Here is a 15,666-nt window from a genome sequence, read left to right on the forward strand (position 1 = left end):
AGTTGAAGGAGGGAATTTTTTCTGGAAATTTAGCCTAAGTATTTTCACTAACAAAACAAATGTGTCTGGTTTGTCATAGTTTATTGTGAAATTTGAACTTGAAAATCTTATTTCTAATTTACTATATATTGGAATGTCTAGTATCAATCTGGAAAAAGTTTAACAGGATGTGAAAATATGAAGCATATCCTATATAATAAAAGGCTAATATGCAAATAGACTGAACAGCAGAATGACTGGTTGCTATGATGCACACTGACCACCAGGGAGCAGACGCTAAATGCAGGAGCTGCTCCCTGGTGGTCAGTGCACTCCCACAGGGGGAGCGCCACTCAGCCAGAAGCCGGGCTCACGGCGAGTGCAGCGGTGGTGGCGGGAGCCTCTCCCATCTCTGCAGGCAGCACTAAGGATGTCCAACTGACGGCTTAGGCCCACTCCCTACGGACATCCCCCGAGGGCTCCCAGACTGCAAGAGGGCGCAGGCCAAGCTGAGGGAAACCCCCACCCCCACCCCCAGAGTGTACGAATTTCGTGCACCGGGCCTCTAGTGTTGAAATAAAACAAAGAGTGGCATTAACTTGTTTGTTTTTGTTAATCCTTACCTGAGGATATTCTTTTTATTTATTTATTTATTTATTTTTGAGAGTAAAAGGAAAGAAAGGGAGAAAGAGAAACATTGATGTGAGAAAAACACACCATTGTCTGCCTCCTGCACTTGTCCCTACTGGGGCTGGGGATCAACCTGCAACCTAGGTACTGTGCCACAGGCCGAAGTTTGAACCACTGAGAAACACAGGCCAGGGCAAGAATGGCATTAATTTTTTAAAAAATATATATTTTATTGATTTTTTTCAGAGAGGAAGGGAGAGGGATAGAGAGTTAGAAACATGGAAGAGAGAGAAACATCGAAGAGCTGCCTCTTGCACACCCCCTACTAGGGATGTGCCCACAACCAAGATACATGCCCTTGACCGAAATCGAACCTGGGACCCTTCAGTCCGCAGGCTGATGCTCTATCCACTGAGCCAAACTGGTTAGGATTGGCATTAACTTTTTTAAAAATTTACTTGTAAATGTGTTTTAAGAAATTATTCTTCAGAATTCATTGCAGCATTAGTACTAAAAATCATATAAAAACTAAGTTAAAGAGTAACATTAGTGTAGTCAATCAGGATAATTCAACAAAACAATTTCCTTCAGAAACAAATTTGGTTGGTGGACAGGGACAGGCATGAGAGTGTTCTTGGTAATTATTTAAACTCTTTGTGTTACCTGTAAATTAAATGTTCAAAAGGTTGCAAAGAAATATTTATGAAACACCTAAAAAATCGTTTATGTGTAAGTGGACAAAATACTGTTGTGCTTATGGAAATGGATACTTTGATGTTTATGTTTAGAAGTTAAACTTACAGAAACATGGGGATAGAATTTGGGCGTTTATTATATAATTACATTTGATAAAAATTACAGCTGCAGTTCTTAAGAACTTAAATTTCTGGTCTGGGATTTCTGGGAGTCTGTGAAGTCAAAATTGTTTTCATAATAATACTAAGACATTACATATTTTTCACTTTCACAAGTGTTCTGAGGAGTTTTCTGGAGGCTACATGACTTGATATTCCAACATACTTAATGAAGAAGCAAATAAGAGTTCACCTGTTTTCCACCATGTATTTAAAAGATTTGTAAAAGTGTGAAACAAAGCTACTCATACTCACTAAATTTTTTTGTTTTAGAACGGTTATTTTGGCTCAGTGGTTGAGTGTGGACCTATGAGCCAGGAGGTTGAAGTTCGATTCCTGGTCAGAGCACTTGCCCGGGTTGCAGGCTCCATCCCTAGTGATGATTCTCTCTCATCATTGATGTTTCTATCTCTCCCTTCCTCTCTGAAATCAATAAAACTATATTAAAAAAAAAAGAGGAAAGGTTATTTTGCATAAAGTATTATGTTTACAAGTATTGGGTTAAATGAGTTAATAAATATTTTGAAGTTTTGATAGATTTAATTTTAAATAATATAAATACACATAGAACTATTTATACATACAAAATCTTGGCAGTCCTTAAATTGGATGTAAAGGGGCCCTTTTACCAAAAAAGTTTGAGAAGCTGAAATATAGTTTTATTTAGTAAACACTTTTCAGTACTGTGGCCACTAGCCACATGAGGTTATTGAGTACATGAAATGTGGGTTAGAAACTGAATTTAAAAAATTTTTAATTAATTTAAATGTAAAAACTGAAGCAGTGGAAAACTTTGTCAATTTCATGTTGAAATGACATTATCTTGGATATACTGGGTTAAATGAAAGGGATTAATTTCACCTGCTTTTAATGTGGTTACTGGAAATTTAAAAATTATATGTAGCTCATGTTTTATATATATAATATATTTTTATTGATTTCAGAAAGGAAGGGTAGGGGAGAGAGAGAAACATCAATGATGAGAATCATTGATCAGCTGCCTCCTGCATGCCCCACATCAGGGATTGAGCCCGAAATTGGGGTATGTGTCCTGATAGGGAATCAAACCGCAATCTCCTGGCTCATAGGTCCACACTCAACCACTGAGCCATGCCGGCCAGGCTCATGTTATGTTTTTATCAGACAGCTCTACTTTAGAAAATAATTTCATTTTCTTTCCCTTTTCAACCTTATAACAACTATTGATGAGAAAGTTAAAGGGGAACAGGTAGCCGAAACCGGTTTGGCTCAGTGGATAGAGCGTCTATCTGTGGACCCCGATGTTTCTCTCTCATCGATGTTTCTAGCTCTCTATCCCTCTCCCTTCTTCTCTGTAAAAAATCAATAAAATATTAAAAAGGGGGGGGGGGGCGGGGAACAGGTAAAGACTAGAGTGTCCCAGGTCTTTATCTTTCCCCTCTTTTCATAGCATTCATTCATATTCTTCACTCACCCGTTATGTCATACATAGCCTTGGGGCATTAGAGGATAAGGTGTGGTAGGTCAGATAGTTGACTGATGACCTTGTAATGTTAGTTTATGGTCTTGCTTGTGGGATACCACTATCACCTAATGAAGTGTTTTCTGATTTTTTTCCCATTGCTCTCAAGTTAAATTGCTATTAAGTTACATTTTTGACTTTTAAGAACATTGTTATGAACTAGGTCCATTGCCAGCATTCTCTTCTGCAAAGCTGAGAGGTATGTCTCTTGTCAGACTTAATTACCAAGTTTGGTATTTAGTAACAGCTGTTGAGTGAGTCTGGAATAATCTACCATACAAACACCAGTTGATTAGAAAGCTAGAAATGGAACAAGAAGACCTCTTACCAATGGTAAAAGAAGGCATAAGCAAATTTAATGGCTCTATGATTAAAATTAAAATAGTTTTGAAATTTATTTGGTAGACTTATTTCTTCAAGGAGTATTTACCAGCAACACCAACTACTAGTGTTAACTAGAAAGTATCTCTTAGATTACTTTTAGCTTCATTGTTTCTATTTTTAAAATGAGTTGCTTATTATTTTCTCCCACAGTTTTTATACATAGGTTTAGAAAGACTCCAGCAAGTCAGGTTTTAAGCGAGAAAAAAGGAATTTTCAGCAATTGCTTATAGTTTGCTCACTTTGATTACACAAAATTGTTAAATTTATGTTTATCCTTAAGAGTTGTGTAAAACTTTTAGTTTAAATTGTGTTTGAATTATTGAGCAGAACATCTAGTATTAAAAAGTTTTTAAAAATTACAGAAACTTGAAGAGGAGAAATATCTTTTAAATTTCTGTTATAAAAATGACTTGTTGACTTACGTCAATGAAAGAAAAGGGAAAAGATAGTGTCACTTTTTACAAAATGGGTGAAATATTCTTGGAAACTATCATGGGTACATTGCTGTAAATTGATCTAAGTGTGAGTTCTTAGGTGTTCATTTCTTAAATAGATGCTTAGGGTTATTTTAGTAAATAAAAATGACAAAAAATAAAATAAGCATTAAAAAAAAGAAATCACTCCTTTTAAACCAACTTAGCTTACAGAGTAACTTTAAATTAATTTTGCACTTTCATTTAGTTTTGAAATATTTTACTTCCATTTATGTTTTGTCATTCTCTAGCTACACGAGGCCAGTGATCTAGTTACACTTACCTCAGTTTTATGGCATAGGCACTGGTACATTGTGAGAAATGCTCAACAACCATTTGTTGATTGTATATAAGAATATTAGATCTTCTGATTGATACTTCATTAGAAAATTTATGTATATTCTCATCCTAAATTTAAAGTATGAATAAATAAGTTTTCTTCTTAAATTTGTATGTATTTTATTTGTTTTAATCTGTAAATATAAATTTTCTGGGAAAATATAGTATGTTGAGGTCAGAAATATAGGCAAGAATAATTTCTACTGATATAACTAATATGAAATTATGGTCTTGAAAATGTACCTCAAACTACTTAAGAACTTGGCAACATAATGTATTAATTGCTAGACATATTTCATTTGTTTTATAGCTTGAAAATCTGATAAAATTCTATTGCTGTATTATTATCAAATACTTGAAGCTCTGATTTTAATACGGTAGTTTTTAGGGTATGAATACAATTACATAAGGAATTAGTTTACTCTGGATGGTTTATTAATAGCAGCTAAGACAACAGCTAAGTTGCAACACAAGCAGACCTTGAAGAGAATGAAGTTCCTGGTATAAATTTTAAAAACTTGAGAATTTGCTTAACAGGGTTCTTTAGTGTATGTGAGTATTATAGGGAGGTACTTTGAAAAATATACTTGAGACTTGCAGTATATTTATACTTACTAATACTTAGTTCCTTAAAGTTGAGCTGGAAGGACCGATTGAATCCTTTGCTTCAGTGAAGCTGCAGATAAGAGTAAGCAGGGTCACCTAAAGATAGATTTACTTAGAGGTTTGGCTGCCTCTCTGGAACCGGTCAGCTTTGAGCAGATTTCCATAAATGGACAGAGCAACTGGAGAGACTCAGTACCTTGGTTGAGAGTGTGGATGATGTGCAACAGGTGGTAAAAACAGTCAGTGGATTTTTTTAAATAAATGCTCTCCAAATGACTGGTGTTTAAGGCTGAGCATTTGGGGAATTTTAAGACCAAGTGAATTTTTTTTTCAATTAAAAGTTTCCTGGAAACAGTTTTAAAAAATTCATATTTTTAGTGTGTAGAGCTTGTGGATTTATAATATGGTTTTATGGAATTTGTATAAATACTTTCTTTTAGTTCCTTTAGAAGATTAGAAACTGTTTTTAGAACCTTTCACCAAGTAAAACATTCAGTATTTTAAGTCAGGATGTGAAATTAATATTTCGTTAAGATAATAAGTTTGTTCTTGAATTGCCTATTTTCCTGTAGGGTCATTGGGTTGTTCTTAAATTTCAATACGTAAGACATACTTGCCTACCTACTATATGAAAGGTCTCTGTTAGGAACTAAAACGGATATGAAGATGAATTAATATAGCCACTCTGATCTCCAAGAGTTTATTGAATTCTTATCTATGTATATGTTTTTTATGGGAGTCACCTCACTTTATTCTTACAACTATGTGAGGTAAGGAATACTACTGTTTTGTATTAGGAAACCCAGACTTACAAGGCATTAAATTGCTGGCCTAGTAACAGAAATTACTGGTGTAAGTGGCAGAGGATAGAACCCAAGTTCTTAGACCTAGAAGTCCAAACCTCTGCTGTACACTTTACTGCTTCACAAATAATTCAATCAGCAAAGCAATAAACTAAGTTCAAGGAGAGATTACAAAAGGTGGTAAAATTAGAAAAAGATTCATGGGAAAAACAACAAAACAACCCATAAAAACTCTTTTAAAAAAAATTTCTTGGGTAACACCTAGCAAAATCCTGAAGGAGAGAGAGCAAGGTTATTGTGAAGGTAATTCCCACATGCTTTGGTGCCGCAGCTAATGCACTAACCCAGGAGGGTCTGTATGAATTTAACTAATTAATTAAAGTAACTTAGAAATATGTGTTTCTGACTAATTTTGATATGCATGACCCCTGATTTTAGTAACAGTATATCAAAATATATAATTGACTTTAGGATTGTTAATTCACAACCATCCTTATTCTCCATAAGTTAGTTTTGGCGCCTAAAATTGATACAGGTTTAAAATTTTAAGGGTTTTTCTTTGTTTTCCTTTGGATAAGATTCAGAAATTTCTCAGTAATTGCTAATAATCTCAATAGTTACTTTATACTAACTAACATTCATTTTACAAAGTGAGGATACTAGATTGTTTTGGTGTTTAAAGTATCTCTGTAAATAATTTACATAAACTAATGTGTATCAGTGATTTAGAGTTATGCCCATAAGAGTTAATTTGTATTTATGTCTTCTACAGCAGTGTGTTTTAATTTAGTAATGTGTTCAGTGCATTTTTAATTAAGTAGAACTTATTTTCCCCCCAGTGGAAGCATCAGTTCATAGCAGTAATGCACACTGTACAGATAAGACAATTGAAGCTGCTGAAGCCCTGCTTCATATGGAATCTCCTACCTGCTTGAGGGATTCAAGAAGTCCTGGTATGTGAACTACCCTATTTATATTAAACCTGTCACATCACTTCATGTATCTAGAATGAATGGTTTTTAAGATACAGGGGCATTGTTGGTGTTCTCAAGATCTGTTATATATGAATACCTGTGACAGCAGTATTTGATCTTTATTTGTCAAAGTACCCAAGTCTTAAATACTTAATTTTCATAATAAATGAATGCCCAGTGTAGATAGACAGAAGTTTATTAAGTTGCTATTTAGGCCTATCATGTCTTACTTCCTTAACTCTGGTAAATTTATAAACCTTTGTACAATAGTCCTTAAGTGAATGGCAGATGGGGTGGCAGGGGGGCAGGGTGGTTGCCTCCTATGACCACCTTCAATTCTTTATTCTGTGATAAAGTGACTCCAGGGACCATCTATTATGGAGAGAGGAAGGAAGCTTCCACCACTCCCTTTCAGGCTGCGAGATTCTCTTTTCTTTTGGTCCCTTTTTTCCTTTAAGGCTGCCTTTGAGAGTTATGTTGTCCTAATTTTCATTTACCCTAATTTTAATATTCCGATATTAATTTAACTTGATATAGTAAGTTTGGATCTTCTTCTTCCTTTTTTTAAAATATGTTTTTATTGATTTCGGAGAGAGGAAGGGATGGGGGAGAGAGGGAAGGAGAGTTAGAAACATCAATGATTAGAGAGAATCATTTATGGGCATGTGCCCTGCCTGGGAATTAAACCGGGACCACTTGGTTCATAGGTCAGTGCTAAACCTCTGAGCCACACGTCTGGGCTGGACCTTCTTCTTATAGGACTTTACAATAAATACTAAGAGTAACCAGACTTTTAAAGTAAAATAGGAATCCTATGTATTCACAAGTATGAGAAGAAAATTAGGACATATTGGTCAGTGTGTTAATCCATGAGAGTAGGTATTAACTATCTCTTTATTGAAATAGAAATGTCATCCTGATTATTTATGCACATTGGAAGAAAGCTGGGACAACATTATTGTTTATGTAATAGAGTGCCAAATAGCAATCTTTACTGTTTTAGTGACCCAAAATTTAGGGCTGTTTCATTAAATAAAGTTTTAAATATAAAAAGATATTCATTGGGCTGTAAGGGGCATATTTTCCTTTTTTTCCCCATATTTTAAAATGAATTATAAGTGCTTATCACTGAAATCACATTTATTAAATGTCTTAAATTTTATACTATGTGCATAAGTTAGCTAGTTAGAAAATAATGATGGGTACATGGATGGAAAGTATTTAAGAACTCATTTTATTTTCAAATATTTTCCCAATTGTCAAAAAAATGTAGTTATCTACAATGAGCTTAAAAATATAGGGTGAGGAGAAAGTAGGTTTACAGTTGTGAGTATGTGAAATATATTTATTACTTACTGTATTTTTTCCATATGACCAACTGTAAACTTTTGCCCCACTCTGTATATAAAAGTGTGAAGACCAGAAGGTGACTACTCATCTCCCCTTCTTACCCAGAGGATTAACATTTTCTTTAAGTTGATTTTTCTTGCATTTTATTTTCTTACATACTTTAGATCATATTGCATATTCAGCAAGTTAACTTCAAGTTCTTATCCTGCTTTGATGAATTATTAAACCTCACCTCTACTAAGTATTGAATTGTCCGCAGTAAGAAGCATTAATGGGGGTGGGAAATTTTAATTTTTCAACTTTTTTTTTATAGTGGAAGTGTTTGTTCCTCCTTGTGTATCAACTCCAGAATTTATCCATGCTGCTATGAGGCCAGATGTCATTACAGAAACTGTAGTGGAGGTGTCAACTGAAGAATCTGAACCAATGGATACCTCTCCTATTCCTACATCACCAGATAGCCACGAACCAATGAAAAAGAAAAAAGGTAGAATATACTTAAAAATTTCTGGAAGGGTGGGTGAAATTTTTTGTATGAAATATATACTGTAGATTTATGATTGATGTTATCTTAACTAGATATTCTCAAAGAATCAAAAATTGAGATGTTCATTTTGTATTTTAACATGTTCATACTATTTAAAAGGAGTTAGTATTTAAGCCCTAAAAGTAGTTGCCTGAAAATGAGATCATAATGGGTGTTGGACACACAGAAGGAAAATCAGAGATTCACTGCACATTTGTCTACTTTGTGGTCCTTTTAGGTACTTGGTTACTTTTTTTAAAAGGAATTTAATCTTTCACTATTTTTCATAATCCTGTCTTCCTACTCTTTTGTGGACATGAAAATAAAAGCACAACTTTTTTTTTCGATACTTTTTTTTCCCCCCCATGCCTTCTTTTAAATACCAAGATTGCCAGTAGGGACATATAAGTGAAATAAACTCACTAGTGGGGTAAAGAGAAAGAGTATTTCCACTTAGTTGTCTCCTGCTGGGACATCACTCACCTGATCCTGGTAGGTGGGGCACAAGGCTCCAGCACATCTCCAACATCCTGAGGAGATGGGCAGTAAGTGGACCCTTTTCCTATTTGAATCAAAGGTAAAACTTGAAATGATACCGTATACCAGGGGTCCTCAAACTTTTTAAACAGGGGGCCAGTTCACTGTCCCTCAGACCGTTGGAGGGCCGGACTATAGTTTAAAAAAAACTATGAACAAATTCCTATGCACACTGCACATATCTTTTTTGAATTAAAAAAACAAAACGGCAAAAACACCCGCATGTGGCCCGCGGGCTGTAGTTTGAGGATGCCTGCCCTATACATATTGGTACTCATCCAATTCCTCTTTCTTCACATTTTAGAATGGGGGGAAAAACAGGCAAAAATAAAGGAAAACTTTTTTTTTTTTTTTAAAGGAAAACTTTTATTAAAAATAATGGTGTTTTTCTTTTCTTTATTAGAAGTGTTTCAAATTGATGTGATGTTCCCAGGTCTGTGCTTATTGCTGTGAGGGATACAATGAAGATTAGGTCAGAGTGCCTTCCCTCATAATACATCTATATATATGAAAGCCTAAGTGACCGTTCAACTGTTCGAACGGTAGCTATGATGCGCACTGACCACCAGGGGGTAGACACTCAACACACAGGCATGGAAACATGGAACAGACTGATGAATCTCAGATGGAACGGTGGAGGAGGGAGGGCGGGACGAGATTAACCAATGATCTTATATGCATACTAGAGGCCCAATGCACGGATTCTTCATCCTGGCCTGCGAGGATCGGGCTGAATCCGTGCACTGGGCCTCTGACATCCCCCGAGGGGTCCCTGATTGCGGGAGGGTGCAGGCCAGGCCGAGGGACCCCACCGGTGCACGAATCTGTGCACTGGGCCTCTAATATCCTATATAATAAAAGGCCAATATGCAAATTGACCAAACAGCGGAAAGACCAGCCACTGAGACGCGCACTGACCACCATGGGACAGACTCTCAATGCAGAAGCTGCCCCCTGGTGGTCAGTGCGCTCCCATAGGGGGAACACCACTCAGCCAGAAGTCCTGAACTGGGCTCACAGCTGGCAAACGCAGCAGTGGTGGTGGGAGCCTCTCTTGCCTCTGTGGCAGCGCTAGGGATGTCCGACTGATGGCTTAGGCCCGCTCCCTGCTGAGTGCACGAATTTCGTGCTCTGGGCCTCTAGTAGATTATATGTATCTTTTAAAAAATATATATTTCTATTGATTTCAGAGAGGAAGGGAGAGGGATAGAGAGATAGAAACATCAATGATGAGAGAGAATCATTGATTGGCTGCCTCCTGCACACCCCCTACTGGGGGGATCGAGCCCACAACCCCAGTATGTACCCTTGGCTGGAATCATACCTGGGACCCTTTAGTCCACAGGCCGATGCTCTATCCACTGAGCCAAACCAGCTAGGGCAGATTATATGTATCTTGAGAGAGGTATGAATACATGACAGAATTTAAAAGGAAGAATCACTTCTTGCTGTAAATGTTTAAAAGCAAAAGACATACATATTAATAGCCTTGTTTGCCCACTGCCCACTGTAGCCTTTGGCTGGTTGCATCCAATGGGAGCTGTGACAAAATACTTAAGAAATTTTTAGGTTTATAAGAGGATAGAAAAGTTCATGAAAAGCTGGGATCATTTAGGGTAGGTACCAAGACCTCTAAATAAATCAGTTGATATGTGGAATTAACCTATGTGGTTTGATATAAACCAGGAAATAATTTGCAAATTTAATTTTGATTTTATATATTTAAAAAAACAGATGGCCTTAATTTAAGAATTACATATAACATCATTATTTACTTATTTATTTGTGTTTAAGTACATTTGGGACATACAGTTAAGTAGGTTATTTTTTAATAGCATGGTCTTTTGTATTTCCAGAGCTTGTAATATACTGATGTGTGTTGTGAATCTCAAAGGGAAGATAGCATGCGGTTTTCCAAAAAGGTTATTTGACTGGAGAAACCTTTTCCTACTGATGAATAACCTGTTTCTTAAGTAATGTGGTTTGGGAAATGTTGCTTTATAAGAAAGTAAAGTAAGCCTTTATGGACTAACCTTTCCATTAAGGAAGTGGGCTATTTTGTGATGTAGAATACAGTAAAGATGTTTGTATTATTACTGATTGATTTGTTCATATAAATATCATTTACATTGAGAAATTAAGTTCTATTTTAACAAGGAAGCCAGTGAACTTGCCGTTTTTATTTTGGGAAAGCATACTTCTTATTGATTAGAATTAACATAATGAAATCCTAGATCAGCGATGGGCAACCTTTTGAGCTTGGTGTGTCAAACTTCGCCAAAAAACTGAGCATAACTCGGGTAGTGTGTCACTTTGAGGAAAAAACATTATTTTGCAAATGTTTTATCCTTGGCATGCGGCCGCCTCAGCGGCCGTGTGTCATCAGAAATGGCTACGCATGTCATCAGAAATGGCTATGCGTGTCAGTGCTGGCACACGTGTCATAGGTTTGCCATCACTGTCCTAGATCACAGTATCTATGCATTTGAAGATATAAATTGAGGTACTTTAATTTAGTTCTTTATTTGGTTGAAAATAGTCCTTGCTAATGAAGAGTAGAGTGACATCATAAATCCCAGGTGTATGACAATCACAAAATCTGTAATAATATACAGGCATACCTCAGATATTACTGGTTTAGTTCCAGACCATTACAATAAAGTGAGTCACACAAATTTTTTGGCTTCCAGTGCACATAAAAGTTACGTTTATACTATTAAGTGTGCAATAAATAGCATTATAGCTTTAAAAACGTATATTACCTTAATTAAAAACACTTTATTGCTAAAAAATGCTGTCCATTGCTTGAGCCTTCAGCAAGTTGGAATCTTCTTGCTGGTGGAGGGTCTTGCCATGTTGTTAATGGCTGCTGACTGATGGGGGTGGTGGTCACTGAAGGTTGTGGTGGCTGTGGCAATTCCTTACAATAAGACAACAATGAAGTTTGCTGCGCTGATTGACTTTCTTTCATTTGAATATGTAGAAGCCATTGTAGGATTAGCCTAGTTTCAATATTTTGTGTCAGGGAATAGGGAGGCCTGAGGAGAGGGAGAGGTGGGGATCAGCTAGTGGAAGCAGTCAGAACACACACGTTTATCAGTTAAGTTCACTGGCTTATGTGGGTGTGATTCATGGCACCCCAAAACAGCAGTAGTAACATCAAAGATCACTGATCACAGATCACCATAACAAACATAATTAACAATGATAAAGCTTAAAGTATTGTGAGAATTACCAAAATGTGACAGAGACACGAAGTGAGCCAATTACTGTTGGGAAAATGGTGCCAATAGACTTGCTTGACTCTGAATCTTCTATTCATAAAAAAATGCAAATATATGCAAAGCCCAATAAAGCCAAGAATAATAAAACAAGGTGTGTATGTATTTAATCTGAAAATACAGCAGTCTCCTCATTCTTGGCTTTGCTTTCCTCTGTTTTAGTTACCCACAGTCAACCCAGGTCTGAACATATTAAATGAAATTCATCAGATTTGAATTGCAGATTGTTCTGAGTAGTGTGATGAAACCTTGAGCCTTCCATCCCTGAACGTCAATCCTCCTTTGGTCCAGTATCTCCACACTGTATATATGCTCACTGCCCATTAAACTTAGTAGCTGTCTCTGTTATCAGATTGACTGTTGTATCACAGTGCTTGTGTTCAGGTCACCCTTATTTTTACTTCATAACGGCCCCAAAGCACTAAAGTAGTGATGCTGGCACTTGAGGTATGCCAAAGAGAAGCTCTAAAGTGCTCCCTTTAAGTGAATAAGTATGTATGTATGTATGTATAGGAAACAACATGGTATATATAGGGTTCAGTACTTCCCATAGTTTCAGGCAACCACCTGGGATCTTTGAAGGTATCTCCCACTACTGGATAATATATGTGAATATTCCCAACCTCTTTGTGGAGGCTTCTCTTCACCTGCCAGCATTTATTCATCAGTGATGAAAATTGAATATAGTGCATTTCAGGCTTATGCCTTCTTTAGGGTAGAGAAGTATAGCTCTTGCTTTTCTGTTCATTGTGGATGCTAGTCTGAGGGAGCCTTCTGATAGAAGCAAGGAGAAACAAGAGTAAGGACATAAACATTTACTAGAGCCCAGCCTGCGTGGCTCAGTGGTTGAGCGTGGACCTGTGAACCAGGAGGTCATGGTTCCATTTCTGGTCAGGACAGGCGCTGGGTTGCAGACTCATCCCCAGTGTGGGGTGTGCAGTGATTCTCATCATTTATGTTTCTCTTTCTCCCTCTCACTTCCTCTCTGAAATCAATAAAAATATATTAAAAAAAAACACAGAAGACAAACATTTACTAGACATATGACATAATTAGTTGGAAGATTTTCTTACCTTTATAGTGTACTTGCATATTTGAGGAAAATTTAAACACTTATGCTTAAATTCTGGTGAATTGATTGGCTCAGAGCAGTAGAGAGTGTTTAAAAATAATAGTTTTTACCTTTTCTTATTTGAACTCAAAGGGCTTGTGAGATTATCAGGTCCTCTGCAGTAACTAGGTAAAGCTTTTGGTAACAATCATCTAGAACGGAAAACAAAAAAAGTTTGCAGTAGAATCTGTTTCCATTGCCACATTATTGGAAAAGTTTAGCAAACTGAGGCTCTGACCATGTAAATAGTAGGTTAGTAGAACCTGACTTGCCTTATACATTGAGATTACTACCAACTAACTGCTCTAATCTAAAATTGTAGAAGTGCTTTTAATGTTCTTAAGTGAGACTTCTTATATAAATATACAAATTCATCTTCATGAATAATGTATTATCAAAGAATCTGCTAATCATGCTTATTATTGTTTTTAATGTATGGTTTCATTATCTTATTTTTTCAGTTGGCCGTAAACCGAAGACCCAGCAATCACCAATTTCCAATGGGTCTCCTGAGTTGGGTATAAAGAAGAAACCCAGAGAAGGAAAAGGTAATTTGGGGAAGGCTATTATGGAGGCCAGATGATTTTTTTTTTTCAGTCTGAAATATTTCTAGTATGTGCCCATGTGGCAGTACTATCTTTTTTTAATATATATATTTTATTGACTTCAGAGAGGAAGGGAAGGGAGGGGGAGAGAGAGTTAGAAACATCAATGGTGAGAATCATTGATTGGCTGCCTTCTGCCCATCCCCTACTGGGGTTTGAGCCTATAACCCAGGCATGTGCCCTGACAGGGAATCAAACTGTGATCTCCTGGTTGATGCTTAACCACTGAGCTACCCTGGCTGGGCAGTACTGTCTTCAGTAGTACTTAACAAGGAGCTTTTCAAACTCTATGCTCACTCCTGTCTTCCTGAGTTTCTGTAGCCATGGATACATGAGGGGAGTGCAAAGGGGTAGGCACTTTGGAAAAGGTCTTAAGTGCAATATGATGTATACCCCTTCTTAAGAGCTATTGTTCTAGAGCAAGCATGTCAAACTCCCCGCCCACGGGCTGCATGCCTCGTTTATTTGGCCTGTGTTAGCCTTTGAGGATGTGTATGTATAACAGCAGGCATTCTCATCTAGAGCCACATAGAACTGAATGAAGGTTACAACTAAGACATTTTTGATACACAATTTCTTAACTGATAGAAGCTGTGCAGTAAATAATTTAAGGCAAGCTGAATTCAATTTCCCAGTCACCAAATTTGAGTCATGTCAGTTAGGAATCAGAACAAAAATTTACCATTTTTTGCTTTAGAATTTGTATATTCTCATTACGAATAAAAATAGCAACAATCCTCTTACCTTCTATGCTCTCCTAATTTATTGGGTAAGTTGATGTCAAGTAATCCTATCTAATAAAGAGGGGATATGCTAATTGACTGTCATGCCCTCAAAGATGGCTGCACCCAGTCCCCTCAGACCCGCCGGGGCAGCAGGTGTGTGGCACGGCTGGGCCCACCCCCAGGCGGGTCTGGCCGCTCCGCGCGCCTGCCTCCAGAGTCCCCCAGTCTCCTCAGCCCCCCAGCCGCCCAGGGCTGGCCGAGGCGCAGGCAAGCCTTGGATGGCGGCTGCCCAGCCGCCCAGGGCCACCTGAGGCTCAGGTAACCAGGGCTGGCTGAGGCTTGCGCTGCTCGCAGTGGCAGCAGCAGAAGTGTGATGGGGGCGTCGCCTTCCCCTGATTGCTGGGTCGCCTCCCATCCCTGAGGGCTCCCATACTGTGAGAGGGGTCAGGCCGGGCTGAGGGACCCCCCTCCAGTGCATGAATTTTCATGCACCGGGCCTCTAGTACTTTAATGGTTTCAGGTTTGTTCTGGTAATGTAATAGTTAAAAATTGATCACTTCCCGTGAATAAATGTTTTCAGACCAGTATTCAATAATTGGATCATTGTGTTTTTATTTACTAGTGGCCCGGTGCACAAATGCATGCACATTGAAAGGAAATTAATTAGAAGAAATATTTTAATATCGTTATTTGCCCTTTCTCTATAATAGAAGTGTCAACCAAATTCATGATTGACAATGACAGATCAAAACACATGCGTGTGACTGGTGCCAGTGAGAGCTTTATGTGTATTGTGCATGTGCAAGTCAGCTTAGCCTTTTATATATAGAGAATAAACTTGCCTAATTAGACCTGTTTTCTGATTTAGCTAAACTTTTTCCAGCCCAGTGAAGCACCCCAACTTCTCTTTCAGGTAATTGTCAGCAACACAGCAGTAAATATCAACACAAAGCAGATTATTATTGTAGATCACGTAGGGAGAACAAAG

The 15,666-nt window shown here is 37.4% G+C and overlaps 1 protein-coding gene across 9 annotated transcripts in view; it reads left to right on the plus strand.

The window, feature by feature from the left end:
- Window positions 1-15,666, plus strand: part of ELF2 (E74 like ETS transcription factor 2) — a 96,075-nt gene that overhangs the window by 73,942 nt on the left and 6,467 nt on the right. For 7 of the 9 annotated variants that reach the window (XM_028144539.2, XM_054717721.1, XM_054717722.1 and 4 more), the window contains 3 exons: window positions 6,409-6,522; window positions 8,207-8,380; window positions 13,810-13,896. In XM_028144539.2, coding sequence (XP_028000340.1) covers window positions 6,409-6,522; window positions 8,207-8,380; window positions 13,810-13,896 — 375 coding nt within the window. The remainder of the gene's footprint in view (window positions 1-6,408; window positions 6,523-8,206; window positions 8,381-13,809; window positions 13,897-15,666) is intronic. The other 2 variants (XM_054717723.1, XM_008143594.3) reach the window with 1 other exon arrangement.

The sequence above is a fragment of the Eptesicus fuscus genome, chromosome 6 (genome assembly GCF_027574615.1).
Source record: "Eptesicus fuscus isolate TK198812 chromosome 6, DD_ASM_mEF_20220401, whole genome shotgun sequence".
NCBI lineage: Eukaryota > Metazoa > Chordata > Mammalia > Chiroptera > Vespertilionidae > Eptesicus > Eptesicus fuscus.